The 18,352-nt window shown below is 36.1% G+C and overlaps 1 protein-coding gene across 1 annotated transcript in view; it reads left to right on the top strand.

The window, feature by feature from the left end:
* Positions 1–7,077: 7,077 nt before the first annotated feature.
* hgo (homogentisate 1,2-dioxygenase) overlaps positions 7,078–18,352 on the top strand; it is a 720,105-nt gene continuing 708,830 nt past the window's right edge. Inside the window, exon 1 of the mRNA XM_081759460.1 lies at positions 7,078–7,250. Coding sequence (XP_081615586.1) covers positions 7,230–7,250 — 21 coding nt within the window. The 5' untranslated portion in view covers positions 7,078–7,229. The remainder of the gene's footprint in view (positions 7,251–18,352) is intronic.

Genomic DNA, 18,352 nt, shown 5'->3' with positions numbered 1-18,352 from the left:
GGAGATGGTACAGTTGCAACGAAATTCCACTAAATTGAATGTGTTTGGGGGGAAGACAAACAGAGAAAGAAAGACAAGGAAGAGCAAAAGATTTAGGATAGGGACATGGAACGTACGTACTATGTTACAGGGAGGAAAATTAGAAAATCTTAAAGAAGAAATGAAACAAAATAATTTAGATTTGGTAGGAGTTTGTGAAGTTAGATGGGAAGGTAATGGGGTATTGAACAGCGAAGGATATAGAATGTTTTACTCAGGTAATGAAAAGGGCGGTCATAATGGCGTAGGAATAATTCTTGGAAAGCGCTTAAAGGAGAAGGTAGTGAAAGTAGAATTTATTGATGATGATGTTAAGACTTAAAGGGAAAACGAAGGATCTAGTGGTGATACAAACATATGCACCGACGACTTCGCATGCAAATGAAGAAGTAGAGGAAAATTATGAGAAAATAGAAGAAATTATAGATAGGGAGAAGAAGGGTGCATGCATAATTCTAATGGGAGATTTCAATGCAGTTGTGGGAGAAAACCAGGAAGGTAGTATCGTAGGAAAATATGGTTTAGGCGAAAGAAATGAAAGGGGAGAGGGACTGGTGAATTTCTGTAGACAGAAGTCACTAGTAATTGGGAACACTTGGTTCAATCAGCACAAGAGAAGAATATATACATGGAAATCACCAATAGACGACGGAAGATATCAGATAGACTATGTTATGATTCAGGACAGGTATCGGAATAGCTTAAAGAACGTGAAGACCCTTCCCGGGGCTGATATTTTCTCTGATCATAATCTTGTGCTGGCCGAAATATTCAACTGTATTTTCAACTGTAGTGTGAAGTAAATATTCAACTGAAAAATGTAGGCAGAAGAAAAGTAGGTAACAAAGTGTTGAATACTGAAAAGTTGAAAAACGAGGAAATAAGAAATCTTTTCGCTGAAAAATTCGAAGAAAAATGTTCAATCGAGGAAAGGATAGGCGCAGGTAGTAACGCACGGTGGGAACATATTATTAAACGTTGCTTACAGCAGGCTGCAGAAGAAGCAGTAGGTTACCGCGAACACAAAACTGCTAAGAAACCATGGGTTACAGAGCAGATGTTGCAGAAAATGAGGGAGAGGAAGATGTGGAAACAGGTTGATACAGAAGAGGGCAGAAAGATGTACAGAAAGTTAAATAATGAATTACGAAGAGAAACAGACAAGCGAGGGAAGAGTTTTACAAAAGAAAATGCGAGGACATAGAAGAATTAGAAAGAGTTGGGAAATATGAGGAAATGTACAAGGAGGTGAAATCTATGAAATTTCGGAGGAAACAAGGGAGTATCATGATGGCAGTAGAAAATAAGAATGGGAAGATAGTCAGCGAGAGAAATGAGGTCATAGGAAGGTGGAAAGAATACGTTGAAGACTTATACGAGAGTAGGGATAGACCGTGTAGCCTAAATGTTGAAGTGGAAAATGAAGTAGGCGAGGATGATAAAGGATTTAGTATTCTTCGGGATGAGTTTGAAAAGGCTATATCCGAGATTAGGAATGGAAAGGCAACAGGAATAGATAACATACCAATTGAATTCATTAAAAATATAGGAGACAAGGGAAAGAAAGAATTGTGTCGACTATGCAATGAAATATATGAAACAGGGGAATGGCCAAGAGACTTTCTGAAAACGATCATGATACCGATGGCTAAGAAATCGAACCCAAAGAGATGTGAGGATTATAGAACTATTAGTCTCATATCTCATGCAGCTAAAATTCTGCTCCGAATACTGAACAGAAGGTTATATGGAAGAACAAATAAAGATGTTGAGGAAGAGCAGTTCGGGTTCAGAAGAGGCAAGGGCACAAGAGATGCTATTGGATTATTAAGGGTGATCGGTGAAAGATTTATAGAAAAAGGGAAAGAGGTGTATGTTATATTTATTGATCTAGAAAAGGCTTTTGACCGCGTGAATTGGGAATTGTTGTTGGGAGTTCTAACAAAGATAGGGTTGGAATGGAAAGATAGAAGACTCATAAGAAACCTATACATGAACCAACAAGTAAGTGTTAGGATAGGGGAAGAACTGACGGAAGAGAGTGCAATTGGAAGGTGAGTTCGACAAGGATGCTGCCTCTCGCCAACACTATTTAATGTCTATCTAGAAGAGATAGTGAAAAAGAGCCTACATGATGATGATGGCATTCCGGTAGGAGGTAGAATGATTAGATGCATAAGATTTGCAGACGATATGGCCCTTGTTGCAGAATCTGAAAAGAAAATCAATAAAATGTTAGAAAAAATGAGAAGGGGCTTTGAAGAATATGGGATGAAAATAAAGGGAACCGGTCAAAACCCCCACAGCCAAAACACCCACACTCAAGAAATGTCAAAACGCCCACACAAACGGTCATAACCCCCACACAAATGGACAAATCTCCCAAACACACGAACGGTCATAACCCCCACAGCCAAAACCCCCACACTCAAGAAATGTCAAAACGCCCACACGATCGGTCATAACCCCCACACAAATGGACAAATCCCCCAAACGCACGAACGGTCAAAACCCCCACAGCCAAAACCCCCACACTCAAGAAATGTCAAAACGCCCACACGATCGGTCATAACCCCCACACAAATGGACAAAACAGCCACACATAGCAACGGTCACAATCCCCATATAAATGGACAAAACCCCCACACAAATGGACAAAACTCCCACATAATCAGTCAAATCTCCCACACTCTGAAATGATCCTGGTTGTATGTCTTGCCCTTGTACTTTTTAATAACATTTTTTATTCCACTTAAACCGATGTTGCAACTATTCTTCTTGCACTGTTTTGTAATGACAGAAACACTAAAGTGGGCGTCGTAAAGAGCCGCAACAAAGATGTGCAATCACGATCATTTCAGAGTGTGGGGGATTTGTCCGATTGTGTGGGGGTTGTGTCCATTTGTGTGGGGGTTTTGTCCATTTATGTGGAGATTGTGACCGTTGCTATGTGTGGGAGTTTTGTCCATTTGTGTGGGAGTTTTGACCGATCGTGTGGGCGTTTTGACATTTCTTGAGTGTAGGGGTTTTGGCTGTGGGGGTTTTGACCGTTCGTGCGTTTGGGGGATTTGTCCATTTGTGTGGGGGTTATGACCGATCGTGTGGGCGTTTTGACATTTCTTGAGTGTGGGGGTTTTGGCTGTGGGGGTTTTGACCGTTCGTGCGTTTGGGGGATTTGTTCATTTGTGTGGGAGTTATGACCGATCATGTGGGCATTTTGACATTTCTTGAGTGTGGGGGTTTTGGTTGTGGGGGTTTTGACCTAGACCCAAAATAAATGTTAGAAAGACAAAAGCCATGGTGATTGGAACGAAGGGGTCTGTGTCAAATATAAAAGTAGGAGGGGAGAAAATAGAACAAGTGAATAGTTTTCGATACCTGGGTAGTGTTCTTAGTAATGACATGAAATGCGAACGTGAAATAAAAGCAAGGATAGGAATGGCGAAAGAAGCCTTTAAAAGAAAGAAAAGTCTGTTTTGTGGGACCTTGAACAAAGAGTTGAGAAAAAGACTCATAAAATGCTTCGTGTGGAGTGTTGTGCTGTATGGGGCGGAAACGTGGACATTGCGTAAGGGTGACGAAAATCGACTGGAAGCCTTCGAAATGTGGGTGTGGAGAAGAATGGAAAGAGTTAGTTGGGTCGAGCGGAAAACGAATGAGAAAGTGTTAGAAATGGTGGGTGAGAAAAGAACACTTTTAGATATTATTAGGAAGAGGAAGAGAAACTGGTTGGGACATTGCCTAAGAAGAGATTGTATTATGAGGGACGTCCTAGAGGGTATGGTGGCGGGAAAGAGAGGGAGGGGGCGAAGGAGACTACAATTAATGGATGATATTAAAACAGAAAGATCATACGCGAAGACGAAAAGGTTAGCGGAGGACCGTGGAGCATGGAAGCTTCTCAGCTGCGGCAAGTGACCTGCCAATAAAGGCAGAATACCTATGATGATGATGTGCTATATGGTGGAAAGTTTATGGGCCTTTCTCGCCTATCGACTAGATGTGTCCCGTGTGACGAATGAAGCTCACATCGAACACTTGTAGCAAAGACTGTTTGAGGCGCTCTTTTACTTGATGTATTGTTTATAATTGTACGTAACATGTAATAAGTACTACGAAGACTTAAAAGCCCGATAATAATTTTGAAACACCCTGCATTTCTCAACAACAATATTAGAACTAATATGTAAAAAGGAGAGAAAATTTTCCTTATAAACTGATTGTTTACAACAACGATATTATTATTAGTCGAGACTATAACTACTACAACAACACGAGTTATTAGTCAAAAAAATGTAATCAAATGTACAATAACCCTTTCGAACCCAGGTGGCCAAAGTGGCACATACGGGTGTGTCACTTTTTTTAATCCGCTCCTGTGTGGACACTAATTAAGATATCGCGATATTATTTTTGCCAAATATGCTTGAACCATAGTTTATCATATTAATTTCTTTTTCTTCTCGGGGTCAAATTTCCTTCTCAAATTTCAGCCCAGTCAAAAATTCGAGAATTTTCGAATTTCCTTTACTTCTTTTTTCCCTGTAGCTTCCTTCACTGTAGAGACCTCCTTAAAACTTGCCAGGTAGATACCTCGGATTGATACCTAATTGTTCACATCAATTGGACGGGCCTGTGCGCAGTATTACCAATTAGGTAAATTAAGATTTCCCTAAATTTCGACAAAAAATTCGAAATTTTTGTTTATAAATCGGTATCTATACGTCTGAGTGCAAGTTAGCTTACGCCAGTCGAATATTTGTCCTTACTGAACAAAAGCGGGTACAGATCGTTACAATGGGGTAATTAGGGGCACACGGAAATTTCGTATTTAGGTTCTAACCTACTTTTTCCCTACTTTTCTGTTTACCGTAATATATTTTTTGGTGATTAGAAGCTTTGTTCTTTAAATATCGACATGATACTTGTAGGATATATTAGTGGTGTACCAATGTTTAATTTAAGATAGGTTGCATCTGTCTGGTAGCAGTGTTGCCAGCTACAAAAAATTTCAGATTTTAGGGGGAAATTATTTGTTTTGTCTCTATTATTTCCCACTTGTTCGCTACATCGGTATCTGTATCTACAAACGTATCAGTATCTGAAAGTCTTGTCTTTGCCCTACACAACGCACTATAGAAAGTTTCAATAGGATAATTAGGGGAAGCACAGTTGAGGTTTACAGTAGACCTTGTTCTCTAAGTGGAAAGATAACTTTTTTCTTTTTTTTTTTTTTTTTTGTTAGGTAGAATGAGATATTTTTTATTGACATGCTTACTTTATTAGATATCGTCACAACACTTGTAGGATATATTTGAGGATTACTAAAGCTTATTTTAAGATAGTTTGTGTGTGTGTGTCTGATAGCAGAATTGCCAGCAACAGAAAATTTTAATTCCAGATTTTAAGTGGAAATTTTGAAAAATTCCATTTTTGTCTCTATTATTTCCCTCATGTTGGCTCCATTCGTACCAGTGTCTAAAAGACTCGTCCTTAGCCTACACAGCGCACCATAAAAAGTTTCACTCGAGTAATTAGAGAAAGTACAGATGAGGTTTACAATAAACCATGTTCTGTAAATGGCAAGATGATGGTGAATTTCTGAGGTAGAATGAGATATATATATATTTTTTAATTTCATGCTTACTTTCTTAGATATCGCCATGATAGTTGTAGGATATATTCTTGGGGTACCAAGGTTTGTTTTTATATAGTTTTTGTCTGTCTGATGGCAATGTTTCCAGCCAAAACAATTAATTCCCGATTTCAGGTGAAAATTTTGGAAATTTCCCTTTTCCCTCTATTATTTCCATCTTGCTGGCTACATTGAAACAAACGTGCCACTACCTGAAAGCTTCCTCGTTGGCCTACAGAACGCAGCATAAAAAGTTTCAATAGGATAATTAGAGAAGGTGTAGCCCCGGCATATTTGTTGATTTTGCTTCTGAGGCATAAAATGTGTCAAAATTTCATGTGTATGATGAAAGAAATTTTTTTGTTTCCCTCTTTGAATGGAAGCCAGCGACTTCAGGATTTCACTGCACTTGTCAAGACACCAAAGAATATTTTTAGGTGACTTGAACCCATATGGCAGCGGTGGTGCTAGATGCAAAGAATTTTGAAATTCGGTTAGGATTTTTTTTTTTTTTTTGTAAATTTTCACCCCTACATTTTCCTCAGTAATTTCCCACCTGTTGGCAAGACTGCGATGTAACTTACACCAAAATATAGCCACATCTATTTTCTAAGGCCTTAACCATATCAATCGAATAAACGGTTTTTGAGTAATAAGTCACTAACTGAAAATGTAGGAAAATGCCAAAAATGACCTGGGTCCGAAAGGAATAATCACACAATTTTGCTAGTATATAGCTAGGTACAAAGAAACAAACGATTTGTAAGTTACGAGGGCTTCGGCTCAAGTTCTGTTGATTATTTCAATAATCTGCAACATAAATCAATAAATAATAGTTGCCAGAAAAAACAGACATTTGAAAAAAAACATGAAAAAGAACGATGTTTTTTATTTAAAAAACTTCACAGAAAAAAAAAACCGTTTTTTTACAACACTAGTTCGGATACCCTGTCAAGCTATATGTACACTTCTCATATAGCGTCAGTGCTGAAAAGGGACACTAAATTTAAACCAACCAGCCATACTTGTCCCATCCCTGTCTACGGATGTCTTTCTCCAACAGTATTCTTTTCCAGATGTAAGTTTGGTTAAAATAACTCCAGGCGTTCCAGAGTTATGCTGGAACATACATACGTACACAGGCACACACACACTCACACACACACACACACACACACACACACACACACACACACACACACACACACACACACACACACACACACACATACACACACACATACACATACATATATACATACATTATTTATATATTTCAAGAACTTAGGATATGATTTTGAACAGCACGTTACACAAGATGAATATTTGCATTGTCTTGTATTTTTACTGTTTCTTCCTGAATCCTAGTTAAATATTCAGTGCTTGTTTTATTGTCAGTGTGCTGCTTCTGAACTTGACAAACCAGTTACTCTTCAAACAACGCAGTATCTCGGCGACCTTCAATCTTATGTGGATATAAGATAGTGTATGTGTTGTTGGAGCACTATCCACCAAGTAACAAAAGTAATGCAAAGGAACCTTCGCTTTACTTGCAATGACAGAAACGGAGCTTGAGGTAAGTTGTAGTTTTTATAAGAATTAATTTAATTGTTATGTCTTGTTTACTTTCATGTTATTTTAACATGATGTATTATGTCTAGGCGAGGCTCTACATATGCATTTAAGTCTGAGAAAGGGATGGAACAAGTGTGTTTGGTTCGTTTAGTGCTTACCGTCCCTTTTAGCACTGATGCTATATGAGACGTGTACGTACAGCTTAACTGGGGATCCGAACCTCATGAGCTCCCACGGGAATCGAACTTTTTGTGCAGCGAAGGTACATAAGCAAACCATATAACCACTAGGGAGTCCACGATGCAAGTATATATATATACATATCCTTTAATGTTAATACACATTATACTTTTGAGAAAATCAGTGACGCCTCTTGAGGGAAGTCATGTCGGTAACGCTTTAGATTTTATCGCTACAAGCTAGGAAAGAAGTGTTATCTATTGTACCAATTCTTGTATATTGCTCTCTGAAGTTGTATAAAGCTTTCTTCTCTTATTTTGTGACAAAATTTGATATTGTACCTATGTACTATAAGTTTTGTGCTGAATACTATTGCATGTAAGCGGTCTGCAGAAATATCTACACCTATGATACTACTGGCACTATAGATGAATGGGGTTCCGAAAGTTGAAGTTTCTGGTTTTGATGGCATTTTTGGGGTGGAATATCTCAGGAGGGCAAAGAGCTAAACATTGATGTTTAGGTCATAAAGTAATTCTGTAAATGAATAAACTATTGCAAAAAAAAAAAAAAAATATTATGATATTATAAAAAAAAAGTGAGGACATGGTAAAAACGCGAATAAAGCACGTGCATGACAATGGTCGTAGCCCTGAAAAATTCAAATGTTTTCATATGTTTCATGCTAGATCTCACAAACTACGCATGATTCAGCAATTACGCCCGCTTTTATTTGTGTTCAGTTGTGCAAAAGCTTGTAAGTTGTTTGTTCCTTCTTTCTAGCTCCATTATCGTTGCCACGTCTACATGGTAAGGGGGTTTGCTCCCCCTTGCACCCACGGCACCCATTGTCGAACTGGATCGCGGTATTAAGTCACTTAATGTATCAGCAAAGTGTCATTGTAATCCAATCTCAGTTACGGAAGTTAATACGATGTTCACAATGTTGCATTATATAGGATGAATAGATATAATTGAACACATTAACTTGATAACTGATATTGGATTTCAATGACACTTTGCTGATACATTGAGCACCTTAATACTGCAATCCTGTTCGGCGATGGGTGACGTGGGTGCAAAGGGGAGCAAACGCCCTTACCATATAGACGTGGCAATGATCATGGAGCTAGAAAGACGGAACAAAGGACTCGCAAGCTTTTGCACAACTGAACACAAACGAAAGCAGACCTAATTGTTGAACCATGCGTAGTGTTTGAGATCTAGCATCAAACATATAAAAACATTTAAATTTTTCAGGGCTACGACCATTGTCATGCACGTGCTTTATTCGCGTTTTTACCATGTCCTCACTTTTTTGTAATATCAGTCATGATTTCTTTGCAAAGTTTATTCACATACAGAGTTACTTTATGACCGAAACAGTAATTTTTAGCACTTTGCCCTCCTGAGATATGACTCCCCAAAAATGCCATCAAAATCACGAATTTCAACTTTCGTACCCCCGTTCATCTACGGTGCCAGTAGCATCATAGGTGTGGATACTTCTGCAGACTCTTTACATGCAATAGTATTCAGCACAAAACTTATGAACCTCATTTTATGCCTTTCCAACACAGCCCCTTTAAAACTGAAATTTTCTGTACTTTTTCTAGTGATTTCATGTATTGGTTTGCAACCTTGCATATTTATTTCAAAAGTATATATTCTCCGTGTACCTCAGTCTTTATTGTAAACATTCGCTTTTGTTTGGCATTCGTCTGATTCATACGTTCTGAGCAGCTGTAGTTTTCGTAAACGCTTGCAAATGCAAAAATTGGCACTCCACCGACAACAAAGATGGCCGTCATTCAGGAACACTTGTACGTATGACAACGTGAATGATGTTATTGATCTTCTCATACACGAAGTTCATCACACTCCAATTTCTATAATTTTCGGAGATGGTCAAGCAACCATTTTCGCCATCTTTGGACCTAGGGATGCACGCGAGACGAGTCGAGACGAGAAATGGAGAAGTCTCGTCTCGTCTCGCAGCCTCAAATGTTGGTCTCGTCTCGCAAATGTAAAGTCTCGTCTCGCATATAATTTTGAGTCTCATCTCGCGTCTCGCACGAGACTTTCTCGCATGGTCTCGCAGTTTCGCATATATTCTGGATCAAAATTTTGCAATGTGTTATACTATGGCTGTTAATGAATGATGATGTAATATTCTGTCCGAAGGCAGGTATTTGACCTAAAAGTCCCTTTTCAAAGTGAATCCATGGTGGTTTGCCATTGCTTTCCATGGGATGAATGTTCATAACATCCTAAGGAGACGGAACCTAGAGTTCAACATGGTATCCGATCTTGTGTCCCTCCGCTCCAAATTAAAAGAAAAGTTGTGCTGGAATTTGATTGCTGGACCATTAATTTTCGTCAAAATAATAGCATAATTTACAGCAAAACCAGCATAAATTGTCACTGGATCCAACATTGTTTTCCAGCTTAGAGGTCTCCAGCAATATTTTCCAGTGTGCCATGCGGGCACATTTTTGCCCCGAAAAAAAGTAGCCAATGTAATTAGGATATAATGAATATAACGTTTCCATATATGTTTTTCTGAACTCATTGAACCAAAGCCGGATCCTTTTACTATATCTATATGTAAATTATTTCGTCTTTATTTAACCGGATTTCAACCTTGTCTTTACCTGCTTCTAGTCCGAGGCCAGTGGCGGCCGATGGATTGTGGTTTCGGGTGTTGCAGTAGTGTTGAACGATCGGAGACAGAAGATATAAAGTGGACTCATTGACTAATCAGCATAACTTTAGATGCAAATGCTATGTAACACGTGAAATTAAATAAAATTCCGCTTTTAAAAAATTAAAAAAATTCAGAACATTTTATCCGATTAATCACTTTATTTAATTAGTAAGTTCATTCTCCTCTCTTTGATTGGAGCAAATCTGTCTAATACGTGCTGGTTGAACTCTGGTATTCTTATTGTCAGGTCTTTTTCTATGGAAAGCATAACCAATGGTGATAACCTTTCTTGGGACATTCAATTCTTTTTGATGTGGAAAAAACTTTCCTTCTTTTGTTGGCGCTATAGGTACAGTTAATATTTACTTCAGAAGCTTTGTAGATTCACTAAATATTTTTTTTCTAGATTATTGGGGACGATTCATTCTAGCAAACTCAGTCCCTGACAGTGATACGAATTCCTCTTCAGCGTTGACTGAAGAGAGTTCGTAGAAGAGATTAGTGTTATAAAAAAAAAAAAATGTACATTGAACACACTTTATTCAGAGTGTATCTAGGAAATTTTAAAATAAATTGAGAAAATGTATCTAGTGCAAACAACATTACTGCCATAAGATATCCTGTAAATTTAAACTGGATTTTTTTTAACACTCCCCTGAATTGCCCTTTGCTTGTTTTGTCTAAGCCTTAATTGTAAGTTTTTCCTCAGTTAAAAGCTGGTCAAAGTTTTTTGTAAGTTATTTACAGAAGTCACGGTATACAATTCATTCGGAATTTGTAGGTTATTTACAGAATTAAAGCACACACAATAAAATTAAATCTAATAATTAAAAATCAAAACAGTTGATACAAAAGAGGTACTGGTATATGAATTCCGAATGTCAAATATTCATACACCAACATACACACATGTGCGTAAAAGAAAAAAACTACATTCCAAATCATCCGTCTTGGTTGTTACGCAATGCACGATGAACACAATAAACTTCCATATGAGGCGAAACAACACTTATCAATGTCGTATGTTCTGGAAAGGAAACCTCGAAATCCGCCCCTTGTAGGATCAGCATGTAACAGAAGCCAAAAATCAAAGAACATCAAAACAAACAGCACTGCCAGTTTTACACCCAGAAATGTTTGTCGTGGGGGGTCCAAAGTATTTGAGAGGGTCCAATACGTCTATGCAATATCGAACCTGTCTTTTTCTGCATCCAAAAAAAAAAAAAACGATAAGTAATTAATTAGTGTCCCTATAATTTTTTAGGAAAAATGATAGAACGATTATTTTTATAAGAAAAGAAGGAGTACATGATGAGGTGTAAAATAAAATATTTAGCCTACATCAATGGTTTCTCTGTTAAACAAGTATAGTTCGTTAGGAAAGTCTACAAATGTTAGTCAAATTTTGAAATTTTTGGGAGGTTCGGACATGGTGGACCCCCTCGTGGCTACGCCTGTGAGCATTGCTAACTAGTCCCAAATTCAATGTGGCGTTCCCCACCATACAGTTTTGTGAATTATCAAGAGTAGAAAATATACTTATTTTATAAAAGAAATATGTATATACTAAAATACTATCCATAGAGGGGGGAATTCTATATATTGACTTATTAATATTTGGTTCACAAATTGCTATGCAAGAAGCCTTCATTATCTATATAAGCTAAGAATTAACTTGTAATGGGGTCTACTTTCATTTGTTTTCTGCTCTACTACGTATTTCTTTCTTATTTTGTAATTCTGCAATCACTGTTTTTAATTGTCATTATATTCATTTGCTTCAGTACAGTCCCGCAATTTTAAAGTATGAATGCATAAAAACAAATTCCATTTGTTAATTGCTAGTGAAAGAAAATTCAGAAATCTTATTTAGCGCGAAAAACCTCGTTCACTGGAAACCGTGCTGTGTTGCAGAAGCACTACAACGACCAGTCCTTTAACTTCTGAGATATGGGAAAGGAGACTTAACATTTGTTCCAATTGCCGTGCTGAAGGAATCTAGTCGTTGTATGCTACCTGCAACACAATATAAATTAGAGTCTCTGTGACGGATTATTTTTCGCTTTTTAAAACGGATTAACGGAACGGACAGTTACAAAAGTAAAAAAGAAAAAAAAATATTTAAATTATATATATGTGCGAGTATTAGAAAGAATTTTTTTCTGTTCTTTACTACTATTGATAATAATATTTTTTTCTTGAAATACTTTCGTCGTTGCGCAACGCTGCAACACTAACATTAGCCGCCACTGGTCCGAGGAATGCTCTAACGTCACAATATCCAAAATTGACACGGATTGTTCCCTTAGAATAGGTTTGAACTTTCTTTTCAGAAAGTTTAATCTATCTAACATTAAATTTGTGGAAGCAGCAGAGAAAATATAAAAATACATTACTTGTTTAGAAGAACAATGCTGCCATCAATTGCCGCCTATCTCCCTTTACATCAACCACCAAGGAATAACTTGTGTCAACGGACTTGTGGATAACGCAATATGTTAACAATTGCGAGAATCCAAATATCCAGCAAACTATACTTGATACGAAAAAAGCTTTCTGGATCAATTTCCAGATCATACAGTTAAACTAACTGCAGTATTGCCAGAATTCGCATTTTATCAACTTTTGCTTTCAACTTATATAGTGTTGCCAGATCTAGAAAATAAATTTACTGACAGATATAGGGTCATTTCTACCATCTCCCACCAAACCTATAGGGCCATACTACCAAACCAGTGTTTGAATTAAACTTCCGAACTAGAGGGGGATGTTTCTGATTAATATATGGAAAGAAAATACTTATTCCATGTAAAAATATCATGTAATTTCTGCGAGCCGGGCCAGGTATAAACTTTGACGAGAGGGGATTTCCCCGCCTTCCCCCAACATTAATCGTTAGTAGTAATGTGAAAAAGACAGAAACAACAGAAATATCACATTTCGAAGCAATAGGGAGTCTTATTCGCTTTTCAGACCAAAAACAGAAGTTCATGTATTCGTGCGCGCCCGCGTGTATGTGTTTGTGTCGCAAAATAAAGTCCTAAATCGATGCTGTAATAAATTTCCAATTTACAAAGTTTTTTTTTCCTATTTAATGATGTTTAGAAACTAAAGAAGGCTTTAATTCTGAAAATCAACCTTGAATAATAATAAATCTCATAAAATGTCTATTGCCCCAATCACTTTTTTGTTCCTGGAGGCATTAACGCTCAACTTGGAAAACTCAATAAACGTAAAATCACTAAATATACAATTAAATGTAATTCATAAATGTTGCGAGACTGCGAGAAGTCTCGCGAGACTTCTCGTGCGAGACTTAATCGAGTCTCTCTAGCGTCTCGTCTCGCATGGTTTAGTCTCGTCTCGCGTCTCGTACAAAATTTTCGGTCTCGTCTCGCAAATGCGAGACGAGACGAGACTTCTCGCGTCTCGCATGCATCCCTATTTGGACCACTTCAGATGGATTGACCCATTTACTCTAATATTGAAAGTTTTGCTTAAAATTTGTTTCAATTAGTAAAACGATGAAAACGATGAAAGGAATTTAATTAAACTCTGGTAAATATGGTAAAGAGAATCATGCAATTCTATGTATGGTATATGGATGGCCATCATTAAAGTCACCGTTATCTATTAAGATATTTCCGAATTGACTCCATTAAGGAACTTGACCGAGATTAAGCTCCAGTTGTCTATTGCCAAAACAGAATTTTAAAAAAGCTCGCTTTTGTTAAGAGTTATTGTGTAGAGTAGCGGGTGAACAGACGAGTGTATTAACATTATAATCTTATATGACTCACTAGCGTGATCTTAATAATGTGTTCAGAGTTCTGAAACTTCATTGATATATATTTTACTCACTTTTTGAAACAATGCTTTCAATACTACACACCAATGGTAAAAGGAGATAAAGGTAGCAAGCGGGAAGTGAATGGATGTCGCTATATTTTTTAAAATAAAATTGAAATCTTCTGTAATTTTGATAATTTAACCAAATATAAATTAAATAAATGAATTTTGGAATTCTAATTTCAGATGCTTGTGTTAAGGTTGACTAATTCGTATCGGACTTCCGAAGAAATGTTAAAATAATTTAATGACCGTGTCCATGGGCGGCGATTAGGGGAGGCAAAGGGGGGCAGTTGCCTCCCCACTTTTTTGTAACCAATTAATGTATATAGTTTCATTTGGAAATGTAAGCTTTTTGTATGTATTACTGGTTCATAGAAAAAAATGGTGCCATATAACATTCGCCGTTGCGTGATGGTTATCCTCCCGTAGAGTTAAGAAAGCTGCGAAATTGCGTTTTAATTGCCACGAAAAATAACACCAAAATTAACCTATTGGAACACAAGAATTCCAGCATACTTTCACTTCTTACAAGGATTCAATATATTAATCAGCCGCTTTGAATTTTAAGATGTTCGTGAGTAAGGAATCAAATCTCTTCTTACACCTTTGTTGTTTAAGAGTACAAAGGGCTAGTATCTACTTGCGTTGCTCTAGTCAATTTACTTAATAAAATATGAAATACGATATACGGTATTTTAACCAAAAAGATAGTATCCTATTAGTGTTACAACCTTCCGTCAAGTCTTGCCCCCCCACTTTTAATGTCCAATCGCCGCCACTGACCGTGTCAATAGCGACAACTCCCAGTCACTACCCCTCTTTTCAGTTTTGTAGTAGAAATAGGGAAAGAAAGAGTGAGAAAGAGGAAGAAAAAGATAGGAGAGAAAGAGGAAGGAAAAGGAAAAGAAGAAGAATATAAGAAGTTAGAGGAGAAGGAATTACTGGATAAACATGGGAATATGGTTGACCTGGATCCAGGCAACTACGCAAGTGGGAGTTGCCCCGACCCAACCCGGGTGGCGAAAAAGTTTAATTTTGTTGTTTGTCTGTTATTTCCAAACGTTACATAGCCTTTACTTAGAATCTGAATTCCTATATTCAAAATCTATCACACATTTGAATCGACTAGGAAAAAAAAATCGAAGTAATGTATATATCTTCCACAAATAAAAAAAAATGTAAGATTTCTGGAAATGACCGTCGTTATTCTGGCTCATTCTTTTGTTTCGGCTTCTCTTATAGAGCCGATTTTTCGTACCTTTGATTTAGCTATTCCTTCATGACCTCCGTCATGCATTAGTATATTGTTACATATATATCACAGACACTATCATCTTAAATTAATATTAACACTACCACTTAAAAACTAAATTATCATTCATTCAAGCACACTCACATACATACAGGACAGCGTATCGACTTGGATAAAAATACTTAAATAGAAACCCTCTAACTACCATTTTATAAACATTTATTACACCTATTCCAGAATAAGACATAAGTTAATATGAACATGTAATCAACATATACACGAATATATCAATCTATTGGGTTGGCAACTAAGTTCCCGCCGTTTTTAGTGTTGGGCGCACATGCTCCACACTTCTGAACTTTGCTCATCCAGTGAAGATGCTTTTCTACAGTAGTGTGGGAGCAATCCATTGTCTCTGCCAGTTCCCTTGTTGTTTGACGCGGATTTTCATGCAAACGATGGTTCAATCGTTCTTCATCGAACTCAACTGGACGGCCAGAACGAGGGGCGTCTTTGAGGTCAAAATTTCCTTTTTTAAACTTTGCATACCAATCACGGGCGTTTCTTTCAGCTAAAGCACAAACTCCATACACAGCACAAATGTTGCGAGTAGCTTCTGCGGCCTTAGAACCTTTATTAAAGGCAAAAAGGAGGAGGTGTCAAAATTGCGCACTCTTCTCAACTTGACATTCTATGTTAATGATCTGTAAATGACAAAAAAATGTATCTTAGTAACAACGAAACATATATTTAGGTAGAACAATATATTCTCTTTCGAATGATGTACAACTTCGTGCCAACAGTATTTAATGTCATACAGATATTTCCAATTTTAAAAAACGGCGGGAACTTAGTTGCCAACCCAATACATATGAAATTAAATAATAACATTGTGACATTATATATATATATATATATATATATATATATATATATATATATATATATATATATATATATATATATATATATATTAAATATACTCCATGGTTCTGGATAATCACAATAACATTTTAAAACACATTTTTCTGACCAGAACAAAATGAATTATTTAATAATTATACGATTTTTGTTTCAGTTTCAAGGACCTAACGTCCTCTTCATCAGACATTGAGAAAAGACAGATGACAGCAAATCTTTTATCTTCCTCAGCCGTTAGTTAGCATTTTCATTTATATAACTTTAATTGTGGTTTTTATATATATAAAATTTAAATTTGTAATATGTAACAATATCATATAATTAGATTGTTAATATATGTTAATTGTCAATGCAATTTACAATTCTATTGATCTTTATATAAAATTAAAATAAAATAACAGAAATTTGGAAATATTCAAATTGCACTAATATTCTTATGCATTTTTCTTTTCTATCACCTCTAATAATTTCTCCCATTGCTCATGTATATTTATACCACTTGTCCAGTTCATTAAGTTCTCCTCTTGTTCTTTCTGTATTCTTCTCGCTTTCTTCCACTTCCTAATAATCTTTCTTTTTTCTCTTTCTAAACCTCTAGCCCCTTCCCAATCTATCCTATGACCCGTTTCTTTCACATGTTTGTAAATAGCATTATTTTCTCTTTTCATTCGAACATCATCTTTATGTTGTTTCAATCTGTCCATGAATCTTTTTCCCGTCTCCCCTATGTATTTCATGTTACACTCACTACATTTCACTTCATAGATAACTCCTTCTTCTTCCTCCACTATATTGCTTTCCTTCCTTTTCTTTTTCTTTCTTATACACCTCAACAACGTTTCTCCTCCTTTTCTATATGTCTTAATACCTCCTTCTCTTAATAACCTCTTTAGCACTTCCGTCTTTTTTCCTATGCTCTGAATTCCATACCACTTCTTATTTTCTTCCTCTTCTTTCTTTTTTATATTTTCTTCTTTTTTCTTTCCTTTTATCTGTTCTATCCTATATCCATTATTTTTAAGTTGTTTATAGAAATTTTTATATGTTTATAGAACATAAAGATGATGTTCGAATGAAAAGAGAAAATAATGCTATTTACAAACATGTGAAAGAAACGGGACATAGGATAGATTGGGAAGGGGCTAGAGGTTTAGAAAGAGAAAAAAGAAAGATTATTAGGAAGTGGAAGGAAGCGAGAAGAATAAAGAATAAGAGGAGAACTTAATGAACTGGACAAGTGGTATAAATATACATGAGCAATGGGAGAAATTATTAGAAGTGATAGAAAAGAAAAATGCATAAGAATATTACTGCAATTTGAATATTTCCCAATTTCTGTTATTTTATTTTATTTTATTTTATTTTATTTTTATTTTATTTTAATTTTATATAAAGATCAATAGAATTGTAAATTGCATTGACAATTAACATATATTAACAATGTAATTATATGATATTGTTACATATTACAAATTTAAATTTTATATATATAAAAACAACAATTAAAATTATATAAATGAAAATGCTAACTAACGGCTGAGGAAGATATAAGATTTGCTGTCATCTGTCTTTTCTCAATGTCTGATGAAGAGGACGTTAGGTCCTTGAAACTGTAACAAAAATCGTATAATTATTAAATAATTCATTTTGTTCTGATCAGAAAAATGTGTTTTAAAATGTTATTTTATATATATATATATATTCGCCTAAATCTTCGAAGCATATGGTATGAATTGAAAAAAAAAATGATTATTTATATTTCCTAAAATTATTACTGAACGAAGAAAAAACTTTATATGACGATTTTAAGTAAATTTTCGAGTGAATATACGAGTCCTGTCTCGTAGATAATCACGAGCGTTAATATATCACTATCAATGCACCCTTTGTGGTGTCCAAAACATTTCACTTTACTCATTTTTTAATATGCACACGTGGCATTAGGTTACTGATCGTAACCGACACATAGTCTAATTGTAGATATACTTATTAATATACTTATGTTTTTCACATGTTTGATCACAATGAAAAAAGTTTGCCTTTACTCTTAACTAACTAACTAACTCTATGGCTTATGGAACCCGGAGGTTCAATGCCGCGTTCACAAAAGCTCTCCACTGACTTCTATCCTTAGCTAACTGCATCCAGTTCCTACTTTGTATTCCAATCTCAGCAAGATCCGTCTTAATAT

Source organism: Thermobia domestica, chromosome 5 (genome assembly GCF_964235325.1).
Source record: "Thermobia domestica chromosome 5, izTheDome1.hap1.1, whole genome shotgun sequence".
Lineage (NCBI taxonomy): Eukaryota > Metazoa > Arthropoda > Insecta > Zygentoma > Lepismatidae > Thermobia > Thermobia domestica.
The sequence above is the reverse complement of the archived record's forward strand: the minus strand, read 5'-3'. Positions and strand labels throughout refer to the sequence as shown.